General features: G+C 40.1%; 1 protein-coding gene across 1 annotated transcript; it reads right to left on the bottom strand.

The window, feature by feature from the left end:
• Positions 1-463: 463 nt before the first annotated feature.
• LOC123659810 lies at positions 464-15,810 on the bottom strand. Its single transcript, XM_045594980.1, has 11 exons — positions 15,559-15,810; positions 14,820-14,918; positions 13,447-13,533; positions 11,127-11,348; positions 10,402-10,513; positions 9,454-9,614; positions 8,938-9,103; positions 3,571-3,747; positions 1,912-2,014; positions 1,426-1,525; positions 464-622 (listed from the first exon to the last, which is right to left on the bottom strand). The coding sequence occupies exons 1-11, from the start codon at positions 15,808-15,810 to the stop codon at positions 464-466; spliced, it is 1,638 nt and encodes a 545-aa protein (XP_045450936.1).
• Between the last annotated feature and the right edge of the window lie 1,952 nt (positions 15,811-17,762).

The following is a 17,762-nucleotide window of genomic DNA, read 5'->3' on the forward strand; positions in this document are numbered from 1 at the left end:
AAAGTCATAAAGCAGTGTTTCGCATGATTTCAAAGGCATCCAATATAAAAAATATATTTAACAAATAATGGTCATGCTCTCGTAAATGAAAACACGCGATACGTAATAAAGAAAAACAATTATTTTCTGTTTTTTTTTTTTTTAGTTTTCTAATATGTTTTTACATTAATAGGGTAAACGACTTTATTGCGGGTAGTTTAAAAAAAAATTTAAACTTTAAAGTATTCTATTTTTTTACTCACTTTCTCTGTACATATTACGATACTTAAATTATTATAATATTTTTGTAAGTTAAAATTGACGAAAAAAAAATTTTTTTTTTTTCGTTTATGCGACAAATTTTTAATTTTACTACATCTACAATACCAATACAAAATAAGAGAGAAAATAATTGTTTTTCCTTATGTTTCGTATATTTTCATGATATCATCTGTCATTGCCCCTCGTCAGAGGGGGGGTGTTCTCAGCTCGTCACGTGGCAGTGTGTGTATGGCAAGTGAGCGTACGCGTGCGTGTGTTCTTCGCTCATATAAACGTGTTCTCGCTCTGGGTGTGTGTGCTGGTAGTACATGTGTGGGTGGCTCTCTTCGGGCGGCGGGAGCTCCTGTTGTATCGGTTGACCCTGAAATTTTCGTAGAATCGTACATTTTAATTGGTACCTAGAACTTGAAGTTGGGTAGACGGGACAGGAGAGTCTGCTATTACATTTGTATTAAATTATAACTTGACATCGCAGTACTCACTTAGTTTGGATAGTTTTAACAATAATTTACTTTACTCGTGTTAAATAACAATGGCACTGGAACGGCAATTAGCTATGACGTCATAATGACATCAATTAATTAAACAAAGTTTCTTAATTATACTTCATCATTGATAAAATAACTAGCTAATTTTGATATTTTGAGAAATGTAATGGCGATAACGCATTTGAGAAAGATAACAAGTTTTTAGGTTTTGCCTCGCCTAGGCCTAGATAGAGATACAAAATTTTTTTTCACACAGACACACTTCAGCCTATCGCAGTCTACTGCTGGACATAGGTCTTCACAAGTTCACGCCAAAAATGTCGTGAACTCATGTGTTTTACCCATAGTCACCACGCTGGACAGGCGGGTTGCTGACCGCAGGGCTGGCTTGGTCGCACCGAAGACGCTGCTGCCCGTCTTCGGCCTGTGTATTTCAAAGCCAGCAGTTGGATGGCTATCCCGCCATCGATCGGCTTTTTAAGTTCCAAGGTAGTAGTTGAAGTGTATTATCCCTTAGTCGCCTCTTACGACACCCACGGGAAGAGAGGGGGTGGCTTTATTCTTTACTGCCGTAACCACACAGCGTAATTTTATTATTGATAATAATGAACAAAAATATGACATACCTAATGAAAAGCGTAAAAGAAAGAAGTAAGTAACTGTGTATGGAACTGACCTGAACGGGTGGAAATTTGCATCTTTTAAAACGGCCATACAGAGACGAATACGGTAAATTGAAATGGATCGCCGCTTGATTGATGGACATCTGACCCACCCTGAAAACATCAAAAAGCCTCATGTTTTTCATAGGCAGTAAATAGTGAAAATCAAACTTTAGGTACTACAGCATTCATAGCTTTATTTAAATTCATCTTGTACACAGTGGTTATTTAAAAAATGTTAAATAAATACAGAGGAACCATTTTTACTGAAGAATTAATTTTGAGAATTTTATAATATAAGCACCGAAACAAAGAAAGCTAACATGGTTAGGCTTCAAATCATTTCAAAAATAAAAGGACTAATCTTCCCACTTTCTCGCAAAAGCTTTTTTCGTACAATTAGGAAACACAATTAAATGACAGATTATTACATTTACATCTCTAGTAAAATAAATAATTATTGACATTTTTAATATAAAGAAGATTATAAAATTTTCCACCTGACAGCTTCCAGTGCCTCTTCCATAGCGTCTTCGGACCAAGGTGTCGGGTTAGAGCGAGACAACTCTATACCCTCTCGCTTACACCGCCCGTACAATGTACCTATATTGTAAGCGATTTAAATTTTATTTTATTTTATTTTTTATTTTATTTTTTATTTGGAACACCAACAGCACATAAGACATTAAATGAGTACAAATTGTGCATTTCGACTAAGCCATTTACAGGTATTCGCATATGGTTATTTAAATGATGAGACCATCAAACAATGACAATAAATCTACAAACAAAACAAAAATCCCTGAAGATGAGGAATGCTTCAGTATTTAAGAATTTGTTGCACCCTCGACGCGGGGGCCAAAGAACTCCAAAGCAAACAATCTACTCACATTCTGAGGCAGGCTTAGTAGAGAACAATTCTAATTCGTCACAATTTATTGACAGTTTGTTAAAAAGCTCATTCGCTCGAATAATGAATGAATTGCGGCGGTAATTAGTATTAACTTTAGGAATTGCTAGCGGTTGGGTACGTCTATTACCCAGCAAAATCTTTAATTAACTGAAACGGTTACGTGTTATAAGCTGTATTACTGGGTATTTGACAAGTATTTGCAACCGAAAATTTGTCCAGTGTAGAAGAGCTATAAAACTCAGCGATCAAGGAAGTAAGAAAAATGGCACTTATACATATACGTGATTATGTTAAGGCTAGTTTTAGTCACGCTGACAGCTCAGAACATATCTCATCAGCGCTGAGTCTTTCAGTATCCTACTAATCGCCGCGGTGTATGTACATATGCAACTAAGTGCGGAGTGTATGATATGAGAATAAGGACCTTCTTTTGGCGCGATACTAGAGTATTTCTTAAAGTTAGAGTGTGATAACGCTTCCTAGAATTTCATATATTTCGGCTGTGAAGGCCGACTGTCAGCACACGATCAACGTAACTCTAAAGTCAGAGTGTCCACTAATTAATTTACGGCATACAAACAAGTGAGGACAAATAATCTAATTTTATCTGCAAGGTATTATTGCAGGATGTGTGGACTAGGCATCAATATCAGTGAAAAAGTATCTCACCCACCTCTGCTTTCCTGATCACATAGTGTTACTGGCAGATTAGTTATAAGACCTGCGGAAAATGCTGTCTAGTCCCAATACTGGGCAGTACAACCAAGAAGGTTTGAACTTGGCATGAATTTGGATAAGACCAAGTTCATAGTCAAGGATCACGTAACCCCGAATCTACTTTGAGATGTAGCCCTTGAAGTTTTCCAGAAGTTTATTTAACTTAGGCCAATATGGCAGTTGGGTAGACATAACATCGAAGGTAAAATTACCAGACGAGTTTAACTGGGCTAGGCAGCGTTTGAAAAACTATGTCACATCCTTGGAGCATCCTTGACACAATTCCTTAAGAGAAAGCTATCTATATAAATAAATACATATATCACAACCAGGTGGGAATCGAACCCGCAACCCACTGAACAGATTGCAGGGCCACTACAAATTGCGCCAACGGGCTAGTTACGACGTGTGACGATGTGACGTGACGCACACCGGTGGGGAAGCATGCGTTGATGCGGGTTGGCGCGGCGCCAGGCGGTGGAGTGCAATGGTGACAACGTGGTGTGACGTAGTGTGAGGTGTGACGCACCGGTGGGGATGCCGAACTGCGCGGCGGCGCGCTGCACGGAGGCGGCGCCGCAGCGGATGGCGGCGAGCGCGCGCGTCAGGTCGGCGCGGCGCCAGGCGGTGGGCGCGGCGTTGAAGGGCGCGGCGAGGCGGATGCCCTCACGCCGCGCGATCTTGTACAGCGTGCTGCTGGGGATGCCTGCGGGCGAGGGGGGGAGTCACTCCACATTGTCGTCAATCGACTCAACACAAAGAGGTAAAACTTCTTTACGCACTTGGATGACAGACGCATTTTTTTACGGACTTGGGAAGTAAGTTGATGAATACGTGACGAGAGCGTTACGAAAAGTATGATCGAGCGAGGCGGCGGAAGTTGAGAGGGAGATATAAGTTAGTGAAGATAGAAAGAGAGAGTTACGTTTTGTATATTGTTAGAGCTAAAGAAGTTTTACCGCAGTCGTGTGGTCTAAAGCACACTCGTCTTTTTTTTATACAAGTAAGTCAGCAAACAAGCGTACGGCTCACTTGATGATAAGAGAATACCGTAGATTATAGACGCCTGCAACACCGGAAGCATCACAAGCGCGTTGCCAACCTGCCAACCCCCAATCCCCCAAGGAGCCCCCCAATCCCCACACGCGAAACGGCTGCCTTGCGCCCGGTCCTTGAGCGGTGGATGCGCCGTAAGCGCAAGCCCCTCACCTTCCGTCTGACGCAAGTTCTCACCGGGCATGGCTGCTTTGGTGAGTACTTGTGTCGGACGGCCCAAAGGGAGCCGACGACTGGATGTCACGATTGTGGCGCGGTGGTGGACTCTGCCCAGCACACCCTAGAGGTGTGCCCGAGATGGGTGGCGCTGCGTCGCGATCTGACGACAGTTCTCGGAGGGGACTTGTCACTGCCGAGCGTCATCACCGCGATGCTCGGTGACGACGAGTCCTGGAAGGCGATGGTCTCCTTCTGCGAGACAGTAATGTCACAGAAGGAGAACGACGAGCGGATGAGAGAGGGGGCCGCCGACGAGGCCTCCGTCCGCAGGCGACAAACGGGGGTGCGTAGGAGGCGCTACTTAATGCGCTTCCAGTAACGCCCCTGTGCCCGTGTCGGGCCGGGATGGGAACCCGGTCCTGCTAGACACGACGTCGTCGGGATTGTTCAGAGGTGAGCCGGACAAACCCCATGGAGGAGAAGTCTGGCCTTTTCGCCGAGGCCAGCCTGTCGCTGGAGGGATCCTGTTGCCTGCAGATCCGGGACCCTCCAATTAAAGCGGCTGAAGGCTCCCGCAGGGGTTTTGGTCGGTAGTGCACTCCCAAGTGCTAAGCCGACATACGGTCTAGGACTGCCTACCCGGGCATCCTGGATATCACCCATAAATGGGTTACCCTGCGATAAAAAAAAAAAAAAAAAAAAAAGGAGCCCCCCAATCCCAATAAGGAGCTCTAGTTACCTTAATCGCTACGGAAACACGATACTACTTGAAAACTACTGCTTAACTACTGCTTATTTAGCATATTACATTTATTTCATAACATTTCACTAATTGTAACGCCAGTTCCATATTCCATTTTTAAAATACATTTTTTCTTATACACCAGTAGTTAATTTTGAGTATGTTATTAAATTAAACAGTGTATGTAAGTAATATTTTCATATTACACCAAACATTGCAACTCGACTCGTCTTCCACGTGTTATTTTTGTCACATGTTTAAATAATATATCACTGCGACTCACGTGGGGAACAGAGTCACACGTTCTGGTGTACTCGATAATATTTATGTAAAAGCTAAATTATTTAGCGATTATAAACAAACATACCATACTACAATAGTTACAAGATATCCATTACTTACAATTAATTAACATTATAAATAATGTAAAATAAATACATCATGGTTCGACACTGGAAACGATTACCCTAAAATGTAATGTACTCGTAATCTGACAATTTTATTTGTTTATTGTTGTTAAGGTTTTACGTACTACCTTGATCTTGCGTAAACTCGATCTAAAAATACTTTATTTCTTATTATAGACGGTCTGATTACAGTGGTAAAATCAAAAAATAAAAAAAAAAATAAAAAATATATTTTTATTTTTTCCTTAAAAAAAATTATTCATAACTCCTTAAAAAAATATTTTTTTTTTTAATTTAATTTTGATTTTGATTTAAATTGCAATTTTGATCCTTAATTTTTTTTTAAATGTGATTTTTTAAACTTGTTTTTTTTTATTTGTTTCATAATGCCCGATTTGATTTTTGAATTTCTTTATTGATTACTTTTTTTTCTCTCAATTGTCTCTCGGTTGTTAATCAATTTATAGTAATGATTTTAGTATTATTATTAAGTTTTTGATATAGAACTATTAATGTGAAGCACCTCTGCTGATCTTTATTATATTATGTTCTTTTTTAATATCGGAAACTATTTTTGGTTAAGTGATTCTATTGTGTTTTGTATTTCTGTATATTGATGCAATACAGTTTGTTTTTTAAAATAAAAGAAACAAATAAAATAATTGTGTTTGCAGGCAAACGAAGAAAAACCGACTTTAATTATATCGACAAGTAATGTGATAAACATCGGCTTTCGATTAAATTAAAAATCATTAAAATCGGTACACCCAGTAAAAAGTTGTGCAGATTTTCGAGAGTTTCCCCCGATTTCTCTGGGATCCCATCATCAGATCCTGGTTTCCTTATCATGGTACCAAACTAGAGATATCTCCTTTCCAACAAAAAAAGAATTATCAAAATCGGTTCATAAACGACGGAGCTATCCCCGAACATACATAAAAAATATATATATACGGTCGAATTGAGTAACCTCCTCCTTTTTCTGAAGTCGGTTAAAAATAGATTTCCGCTCGCGGTGGATATTTGTATTTGTACAAATATTTCTTTCCGGTTTGGATGTCTTTGTGGGTCTCGCCACCGTACCACGGAGAGCACGTTAAGCTGTCGTTCCCGGTTGTTATCATAAATATCTGATATATATATCTACTCTTATATTAGGTAACATATCCGCCAACCCGCGGTAGACCAGCGTGGTGGGTCAAGCTCCAGTCCTTCTCCTATATAGGAAAAGAGGCTTAGGCCTAGCAGTGGGATGTTACAGGCTAAATGCGAATGAAAAAACGAAAAAAACCAACTTCAATTACATCGACAAGTAATACAACGTAGGTAGACAAACAAATACACAAGTAAATACGCGTTATTAATGATAACTCAAAAAACACTTGTCAGATGTCAATTAAATTTAAATGGGACCACATGACATGCACCACCTCTCGATTAATAAAAATCATCGAAATCGGTCCACCCAGTAAAAAGTTCTGAGTTAATACATAAAAAATGAAAAAAACAGTCCAATTGAGAACCTCCTCCTATTTTTGAATTTGGTTAAAATGGGTTTTTTTATGACAAATAGGCAGGCATTTGACCACAATCTCACCTGATGTTAAGTGAGGATGCGGTCGAAGATGGAGCATGCCTGCCTAATAACAGCCTATTCACTCTGGCCTTAAAGGCACCCAGATTGTATCGTTCGGGAAACACAGACGCGGGCAACGAGTTCCATTCCTTAGCTGTGCGCATCAGGAAAGTAGTGCCAAAGCGTTTTGTGCGCGTAGGTGGCATATCGATGACATAAGGATGGAACGATCGACCGCGCCTAGTGTCCCGATGGCGGAAGGTTGTTGGGGAATTAGATCGTGCAATTCCTTCGCACACTCACCGAAATATATTCTGTAGGACACCGACAGACGAGCTACCCTACGCCGATGATCGAGACTCTGCAACTTAGTGTCTGTCAGAGTAGGGTCACCTATGAGTCTCTTAGCTCGTTTTTCCACCGAGTCCAAAGTTGCCAGTTGGTATTTGGCGGATCCATCCCAAAGATGGCAGCAATACTCCATACAAGACCGAACTTGTGCTTGATATAGTTGAAGCAACTGTTCTGGAGTGAAGTAACGCCTGACCTTAGAGAGAATACCTAGTTTTTTTGCTGCAGTTTTTGCTTTGGACTCGATGTGTTGCCCAAAGTTCAGATTGGACGATAGCTCTACACCGAGGAGCTGTAGGGAGTCGGTAATTTCCACAGAAACATCCCGGAAAGTCGGAGCCAGGTGTAAAGGGCTCCGTTTAGAGGTGAACACACACGCCTGTGTTTTTGTAGCGTTGAACGTGACCAGATTGGCATCGCCCCATTCGGAGACTGCCTGGAGGGCGACGTTCAAGCGGCTGACCATATCCTCTCGACAAGACTAGATAACATCCTTACTAGCCCTCGCACTCGAAAAGTATCAGTCCGTCACTGTGCTGTCGTCAGCATACCCAAAGGTACCGGTGACGAACAGATCGTTAATATGCAGCAGGAAGAGGGTAGCGGACAAGACTGATCCCTGAGGAACACCGGCGTCGATAGCCTTTTGGTCCGACGAGTACCCGTCAAGGACAACTTGTATTGAACGTTCGCTCAGGAAGTCAGAAATCCAAGTGCAAAGGCTAGGTGGAATACCATATGAAGGAAGCTTGCTTATAAGGCTCGCGTGCCAAACCCTGTCAAAGGCCTTCGAGATATCGAGAGACACGGCAAGTGCTTCGCCGTGTTTGTCAATGGCCTCACTCCATATATGTGTGACATACACTAGAAGGTCCCCAGTCGAACGGTGCTGGCGGAAACCGTACTGCCGGTCGCTGAGGAGATCATTACCTTCCAAGTGGGCCAAGAGTTTGTTGTTCAGTGCACGTTCCATAGTCTTACAGAGTATGGACGTGACCGAGATGGGACGGTAATTGACTGGGTCTGCACGACTACCTTTTTTGGGCACAGGCTGCACGTTGGCAAGCTTCCAAGACTTCGGCACTTTGCCAGTCTTAAGTGACAGGCGGTACAGGCGTGTAAGAGGTGGAGACAACTCAGGGGCACATGTACGCAGGAAAAGTGGTGTGTTATTGATCTCTGTCTATGATTATTCATCGTCGAATCTCCTTAACGTTGAGGTTCTTGCAAATCTCCTATAACAAGTGTGTACATCTAATAAACTAAGCCTTTTGGATTTACAGGCTGCGAGTGGCAATACTTGCAATTCTAGATTGGGTAATGGGAGATAACACGCTTGCAATACTTCTTATATCATAGGCGACCATAGGCTACGTTTTTTTAATATGTATGATTTTATTTTTGTGTTACCCTTACATTAGGAATTCTAAACATTTTTGAATATCACGTATCTACGTTTTTTTTTTTTTTTATCGTGGGGAAATCCTCATGGATCATCAACCCAAACTCGTACTGACTAAAACCCCAAACTCCAAGGCGGATCGTCTGCTTGTTTGCTACTTTTACTACTACATCTGTAAAAAAAAAGTATTCTAATGAACTCACCATAGGCCTTGCTAGCCTTATTAGCAGATAATGTACCGGACCGTAGCGCGGCCAGAGCCCTGGCAAGATCCGAAGCTCCCCAGGACTTCGCCCCCCCATCTTTCTTAGGCGTATCGATGCCGAGACGATGCGCGCGCTGCCATAGTGTGGTTGACGGTATTCCGAACTGAGACGACGCCTGTCAAGCGGTTTCAACTGGTTTGTAGCTGTTCGAAGTGATTTTAACCGGTTTCGAGCGGTTCTTACACGTTAAACTATTTGATTCGTTTGATGATTTTTTTATATTTTGTTTTGTGTGGGTGTAAACAATCAGAATATTCGTAAAAATCAATGACGATACTTAAGTTCGAGAACACTCGAAAACAATTATTACAATTAATATGATAATCTCATACAATTATTCAACAAAAAGCGCAAAAATCTCATCGCATCAATCATTTTATTTGCACTTGTTTTCTCTCACAAGAAATCTATTGGCAACGCTTATTTAGTAAACGCCTATCGGTATCCAAATACTCTACTACTTGCCTTAGTGAGACTCATATGGTGTTTCCGGAGAGCTTCCAAGGCCTGGTCCATGTCCTTCTGAGTCCAGCTCTTTGGACTACCTCGACAGACTGTTTCATGCGGGGGACCATTAGAATCGCTCGTATCGTCACTGCTTAAATGTGGCTGTTCTGAAACACATCATCTATATTTCAATGATAGTACCTACAGCAATCTAATTATCAGAAGTCGGTTTGGGTTTCACAGTCAACGAAGTTTAGATTATTGCTTTAAGAGTTGATTTCATATGAGAATTTAAAAGAAGATGAGCGCGTAATTTCTAATGCTGTGGAAATTTTGAAATAAATATAGCAACATACCCTTCTGAATGTTGTACTATTCACATATTAAGTTTCATTGCAATAGGTTGAGAAGTTTTGCACGAAAGGGCGAAGATTTGGAATTTTATCAACCAAGCTACATTGGCACTACTACGTCTTGGCAAACGTAGTATGGGACGTCCTCCGGCCCGTTGGACCGACGATCTACGTAAGATTGCCGGTGTAGGCTGGATGAGGATTGCGGAAAACCGGGATATTTGGCGCGAACTTGGGGAGGCCTATGTCCAGCAGTGGACTGCAATAGGCTGAGCTGGCTGGCTACATTACTGTTTCGGGATTTTTAACTGGGCAAAAAGATCGTTTTTTTTTTCTTTTACGATAACACACACATACACACACACATTAGCCTATCGCAGTCCACTGCTGGACATAGACCTCCACAAGTTCGCGCAAAAATGGCGCGAACTCATGTGTTTTGCCCATAGTGGCAAGCTGGGCAGGCACGTTGGTGACCGCAGGGCTGGCTTTGTCGCACCGAAAACGCCACTGCCCATCTTCGGCCTGCTTACACGATAAGTATTTTGCCAAATATAATAGATTTCTAAATTCTACATATTCTACTTAGTAATAGTTATACCTCCTTCGGACGTAGGCTCATCCTTGATAGACATTAGCGGAACAAACTCAGCGGAGTCAGCTAGTTCGTTCGTGTTCATCATTTCTAAGTGCCGGCTGATAAGTGATGAACCCTGATTACCAATACAAACATTTATTTTATCCTGAGAGAAACTCAATCTTAATGAATATTACATCTAATTAATAGTCCTTTCAAGTAGTGTTGCGTCCCTGCAGTGAGTAAGATAGCTGGAGCTCCTGGTCTGGGATAGGGTTGGCAACGGGCTGGCAATGCTCCTGCTACGTTATTAGGTTACGGTATCCGCTTACCATTTGGAGGACCGTTTTTTTGTTTGCCACCAATGTATCTCTGAAGTTTACTCCTATAAAACTATTTTCGTGACATTAAAAAAACAACGAGTATGTTTAGACCACAAGACTGAAGTAAAACTTCTACATAATAGGGCTGCACTGTGTCTTAGATATACAAAACGTAACTGGCTATGAGAGGAAGAGAGAAAGAAAATGTGTGCTCGCAACTCTTTCTCATTCTCCGTTCTTCTCGCTCGATCACACTTTTCGTCACGCATTCACTAGCTTACTCCCCAAGTAAAGCGTGCGTACAGAAGTTTTACTTCGAAAATATTTACCTCTTTCTCGTAGAAGTACGTTGCACGATCTCTATCAAGGCAGCTCGGCACAAGCACGGGCCTTAAGGGGTAAAGTCCAAACAAACCCACTCACCGCTATGTCCGCTTGTGCGGGCTGAAGCGTGGCGAGCGACGCTTCGTATGGTGCGGGCGCGTGCTCGCACACGGGTGTGGCGGAGGGCGCGGCGGGCGCGGGCGGCTCCTCGAGCGAACCTTGGACGCACTGCTGGGAAACGTGGCTTGTATGGACCATGATTTTGTATGGGTAATGACATGTCTCCAGACCAAGACCCCACAAATACCGGAGTAAGACCGTTGTCTAATACGTAAACCCTAATAATCCAACATCAGATATGTCAGTAAATACTCAGCATATATATTGCAACTTCCCGATATATCGAAGACGATCCCAACGCCGTAGTATAACGGTTGACTCATATTTTGGGATATGTTGTGTATGTATAAAGTTTCTTCCAAAATAATTATGTATGTTAAAATGTTTTCTTTCACCGATGAATATGAAATGAATTTCAAACACAAGCAGTTAAAAACTTAGTGTTGTCCACACGCCGTTATCTCGTAGTAGTAATCTTAACCACCAAGCAAACTGACCATCTTGAAGTCAAAAAGTTATGTAAAGTATTACACGGAATTATTAGTTTACGACGTTCATACATCTTTCCAGTCGTGCAACTAGTCGCGCAACACGTTGAATTAATCGTCTAACTAGTCAGCAAAGCTGACAGGCAGCCTGTGAGGCAACCAATCGGGCAAATACTCTAGCAACTAACGTAGCTTCTAGTCAATCAACTAGTCTAGTCTTTGTTGTGGTTTTAACTTTTTTACCTTGTTGAGTTTTGATTTTTGTTCGATTCGTTTAAACTTTTTATAGCTGCGTGATCCAATCTGAATTCCGATATAATAAGTCTATCGAAAACAGATTAACTGACGCAAGCAAGAGTTCAGTTTATTTTTTTTTCATATTATTGTCACTTTTTAACCGACTTCCAAAAAAGGAGGAGGTTCTCAATTAGACTGTATTTTTTTTATGTATGTTACTTCAGAACTTTTGACTGTGTGGAACGATTTCAACAAATTTTCTTTTAATCGAAAGGTGGTGTGTGTCAATTGGTCCCATTTAAATTTATTTGAGATCTAACAACTACTTTTCGAGTTATATCTAATAATGCGTTTTTACTTGACGCTTTTTTCGTCGACCTACGTTGTATTATACCGCATAACTTTCTACTAGATGTACCGATTTTGATAATTCTTTTTTTTTGGTGGAAAGAGGATATTCCTAGTTTCGTACCATGATAAGGAAACCAAGATCTGATGATGGTATCCCAGAGAAATCGATGGAAACTCTCGAAAATCCGCAATAACTTTTTACTGGGTATACCGATTTTGTTAATTTTTGATTTAATCGAAAGCTGATGTTTATCATGCGGTCACATATAAATTTTATCGAGATCTGATAACTACTTTTTGAGTAATCTTTAATAACGCGTAGTTACTTGACTATTTTTCGTCGATCTACGTTGTATTACTCGTCGATGTAATTGAAGTCGTCTTTTTTTTCGTTTGCGAGTAAACACAATTATTTGAGCAATAGAAATACAATTTATCTTTTATGTATAATATAGAATGTATGAAGTGTATTCCATATACTGTAGTTACAGGTAAAGAATTTAGCTAATCATCGGATATTTCTGGCTACGAAATTTCCGGAGTTTTATAAACTATCTTTATAATCAAGAATAACGTACTATTTTTTTTTTTGTTGAGTTTGAGTTTTCATAAAAAAAAAAAAAAAATATTTTATAAAATTCGGTAAATAGCCTGCTCTTAGAGCTAGCGAAATACAAAGTTAGGTAACTGTGAAAGATCATAAAAAGATGGGTGCCACTTGCCAGTAAAGATGTTTTATACTTGGAAAAACTTTAAAATCGTGTTTTTAAATCACTTTTAATATCTACATAATAATACCTAAACATTTTTTATTCTACATTCAGCCTGTCACATCCCACTGCTGGGCATAGGCCTCTTTCTCCATGTAGGAAAAGGATCGAACGCTGCTCCACAGCGGATTGGCGGATATATTCCCTACCATGAGTAACAATCGCTATCATGTATTTATGATAACAACAGAGACCGACGGCTTAACGTGCTCTCCGAGGCACGGTGGGGAGATCCAGACGTCTAAATTGCAAAGAAATATTTGTACAAATACTAATATCCATCCCGGGAGAGGGAATCGAACCCGCAAACCGTCGGTGTTTTAGGCGAAGACTCTCACCACTACACCAGAGCGGTTGTTTTTTTTTTCTTCTAAAATCCATATAATCTCTTCAATCTTCATCTCCTAAGCGTAAATCTTTAAAAACAACGCCGAGGAACAAAACAAGATTACTCACCTGCAAGTGATGCAGTAGATTTGAAGAAACATTTTCGTCCGATCTCGGTGCCGGTTCCAACTTTATCGGAACGTAATCTGACGTCAGCTAAAAAATTGTAAAAATCATTTTATCACTCACAAGCGCGGTTTTTCTTGCATTTACGTTAATAGTTACGCTAATTACGTGAGCGTAAGTCCTTAACATGATACACACGTATATTTAACCTAGCTTTAAAAAATGTGTAAGCTATACTTTTACCTAACCAGTTTAATTACCTTTTAGAAACACTGATAAAAATATTGTTGTCTAATGATTAAATAAATAGGTACTAAGCGCGCAGAATTTTTATTTTTATAAAGTTACTAGCTGACCCGGCGAACTTCGTATCGCCTAACACAAACTTTATCGTATGGTATTAAAGTTCAAATTGACTTTTAAGTATTATCACAAATCTTTTGTATGGGAGTATAGAAAAGTTTTGTTTTTAGACTTTTTCAGGAAATTTAATTTTTTTTTTTTTTTTTAGAATTTTTCTCTCCGTAAGAACCATCCTCGTACTTCAAGGAATATTTTAGAAAAAGAATTAGCGAAATCGGTCCAACCGTTCTCGAGTTTTGCGCTTAGCAACACATTCAGCGACTCATTTTTATATTATAGATAATAATACTGGAATTATTATGTTTCATTGATCTCAATAGTCCAACTTAATAGTAGGGTACAACACAAATGTAAATAAATATTTGTAGATTAGATCTACGGAAACATAGTTACTTGTTTAAATCATAATTAGATATATTTTAAGTGCTGGAAAAAAAAAGCAAATGGAAAAGTTTGACCACGTTTTAGCTTGGTAAGTAGTCAAGGAACTGTCGAGCTGGAGTAATTTATCTAATTAATTGCTTTTAGGATAATGCATAACGTTTAAAAAAGGCCCGCTCTATTCAACTCTTGTATAGCATAATAATGTCTTGTATTGTATATTTTAACTGAGGTAGGGCACAGCAGGAATTTCTTGCTCAAAATATGGAGCAGCCCGACTGGGGAAATACCTCGACCTTACAGAAGATTACAGCTTAATAATAATAACCAGAGCTCCTGGGGGGATTGGGGATTGGGTCGGCAACGCGCTTACGATGCTTCTGGTGTTGCAGGCGTCTATAAGCTACGGTAATCTCTTACCAGCAGGTAAGCCGTACGCTTGTTTGCCGAACTAGTGATATAAAAATAAAATAAAATAGTTATTCATTTAAATTTTATGTGAAAAAATCAGTGCCAAAAATTAACTACCTAAATAGTTTTATATTTATATTAGATATATTAGAAATATTTAAAACTAGATAGCTAAAAATTAAAATGTCAGGAATATAAATGTTAATAATAAAAACACATACCTGATCGCTAAAAAAAGTTTTAGAGTACAGTGTGCCGTTTTCTTCTTCGTCAGATAGAGGCTCGCATTTCACCTGAAATGTATTTGTTCCGGGCATTTCCTAAAAATATTATTAGAAATGTTAATTTGATATATACACGTAAGCTTTACCTAAAATATTTTCCAATGAATATGTAAACAAACTAAATATAGAATAAGCCGTAGCGAGTATAAGAAAGTTACCAATAACACGCGAACCGGACAGTCGGCATATTATAAGTAAGTTTACATAAGTAATTAGACAAAAGGAAGCAAGCCTTATTGAATTTTTTCTCGATTGGTGCACAAATGAGGAGTGCAAACTCGATTCCCTCTCTTTCCCTCGTCCGCAAGCCGACCCGTCTCGTATTAGTTTTTTATTTTTGATTATTTCGACTCGCACACTATAGCCTATAGGAAGCATAACCTTGCGATATACATCGTTCTCTCGGTCGATTCAAAACTTTCAGTTGACAGCGAATTCCCGCGAAACGTAATTCAAAACTTTATCGTCACTCGAGATCGTAGCGCCCACCAATAAACGGTCTACAGGAGACGCGTTAACGTAGACATTCGCGTACCGACACCTGACGGAGGTGACGAGTAGTGAATATAAAGTTGCGCGGTTAACCCGCTCGCGTTACTCATATCGCTATTCGGCGCGCCGCGCGAGGACACGGCGGACACACGGCTGCGCGTCACTACACCGCGAGTTCTCGTACTTTGTAACGTCTTTCCGCACGAACGGTGTGGAGCGGAGACGATAAACGTGGGAGAAACGAGTCGAGGAAGACGAGCGCGAGACCGATCGACTCACCTAGTCGGTCAGCGGCCGCCGTATCACCCGCCGCGTCACACGTGCGACGCACGGAACGATGCCCGCTGCACCGTGACCTTCGGGAGACGATGAGATGTCGCAAATGAAAGTGAATTCGGCACACACCCGCCCGAGTCTGCGTCGCTGCGTGGCGCATGTTTAGGAGGTGCAGGGCGGGCGCGTGCTGATTTTTTTCCGCGCAAAAGAAATAAAAACAAACGCCTTTTTGCCGGGAACCGGCCGAACGGCGCGCTTCGCTAGATCACTTTCGACGGTTAATCATACACATAATGTACACAAAATAAATTCATCGAAATAATTTTACCAGTAAATATGATAAAGTAAAATTGATCACAATTTGTTTGTACAGGAAGCTAAAATTCATAAACAAATTAGGTTCATTTTAATGAGGGTAGATGCACTATAGATGGTGTAGATATGCAAAGGGAGGGGGCACAGGGCGGCCTCCCTCGGCGCCCGACCAGTCGGCGCCCCGCGCGGCGCCTTCTCTCTCCGCTCCGATTGATTTTTATTACAAGAAGTTCCCTTGTATTTTTTGTTTCTCGCTCGCTAGAAGCCGAGAGACGCACACAAATGGGATTCGTATAATTCATTTGTACGAACTCACTAATGTTATCGATTTTTATAGCTAAGCGGCAATCTTCCTCGCTTCTTCCAGCGTGTCGCTTTGCGCGGAAGTCGATAACACAATTTAACGTTAAACAACTTTTCAACTTTGAAACAGTTTCGTTTTATTCTTTATGTTACTTTTATAAGATATTTACGAATTTTTTAGAGTTTTTTAAACCTCGCGATTATATTGAAATAGACTAGCATTTATTTCATTTTAGTACATATTTTTGGTGCCTGTCTCAAAGACACTAAACAGAATTATATTATTAAGGTGGTTCCCAATAAAGTCTATCTCTTTAAACTTTGCACACTTAATAATTAAACCAAAACCGATATCACGTATTACCTCCCTAGAAAGCAATTACATAATTGTGTTTGCTCGCAAACGAAAAAAAACCGACTTCAATTACATCGACGAGTAATACAACGTAGATCGACGAAAAAATAGTCAAGTAACTACGCGTTATCAAAGATTACTCAAAAAGTAGTTATCAGATCTCAATAAAATTTATATGTGACCACATGACAAACATCAGCTTTCGATTAAATTAAAAATTATTAAAATCGGTACACCCAGTAAAAAGTTATTGTGGATTTTCAAGAGTTTCCCTCGATTTCTCTGGGATCCCATCATCAGATCCTGGTTTCCTTATCATGTTACTAACCTAGGGATATCTTCTTTCCAACAAAAAAAGAATTATCAAAATCGGTACACCTAGTAAAAAGTTATTGCGGCTTTTCAAAAGATTCCCTCGATTTCTCTGGGATCCCATCATCAGATCCTGGTTTCCTTATCACGGTACCGCCCTTCGGATCATGGTACTAAACTAGGGATATCTCCTTTCTAACAAAAAAAGAATTATCAAAATCGGTACATCCAGTATAAAGTTATGCGGTATAATACAACGTAGGTCGACGAAAAAAGCGTCAAGTAAAAACGCATTATTAGATATAACTCGAAAAGTAGTTGTTAGATCATAAATAAATTTAAATGGGACCAATTGACACACACCACCTTTCGACTAAAAAAAAATTGTCGAAATCGGTCCACACGAGCAAAAGTTCTGATGTAACATACATAAAAAAAAATACAGTCGAATTGAGAACCTCCTCCTTTTTTGGAAGTCGGTTAAAAAGTGCACCACAATTGCCCCAGGGGGCGGTTAAGATGATTTAATTTATAAGATATGCCAATACAATTTTACGTCATCTTATAAAAATGAGTCGCTGAATGTGTTGCTAAGCGCAAAACTCGAGAACGGTTGGACCGATTTCGCTAATTCTTTTTTAAAATGTTCCTTGAAGTACGAGGATGGTTCTTACGGAGAGAAAAATTCAAAAAAAAAATTAATAAAATTAAAGAATCGACTGTTAGGCGATACGAAGTTCGCCGGGTCAGTAATAAAATCCGATAGATATGTAATAATTCCGCAGTACTAATAATAAAATACTATCAGAACGTGGATCGATAGGGTA

Source organism: Melitaea cinxia, chromosome 14, assembly GCF_905220565.1.
Source record: "Melitaea cinxia chromosome 14, ilMelCinx1.1, whole genome shotgun sequence".
In the NCBI taxonomy this organism is placed as follows: domain Eukaryota; kingdom Metazoa; phylum Arthropoda; class Insecta; order Lepidoptera; family Nymphalidae; genus Melitaea; species Melitaea cinxia.

Bases quoted from the DNA above. Each gene is read 5' to 3' on its own strand.
- LOC123659810 (XM_045594980.1), bottom strand. From the start codon at position 15,810: ATGCGCCACGCAGCGACGCAGACTCGGGCGGGTGTGTGCCGAATTCAC. The intron at 13,534-14,819 runs GTATGTGTTTTT...ACAATTTTTTAG, and splicing joins AAACTTTTTTTAGCGATCAG to CTGACGTCAGATTACGTTCC. The intron at 10,514-11,126 runs GCGGTGAGTGGG...ATTGGTAATCAG, and splicing joins AGCCCGCACAAGCGGACATA to GGTTCATCACTTATCAGCCG.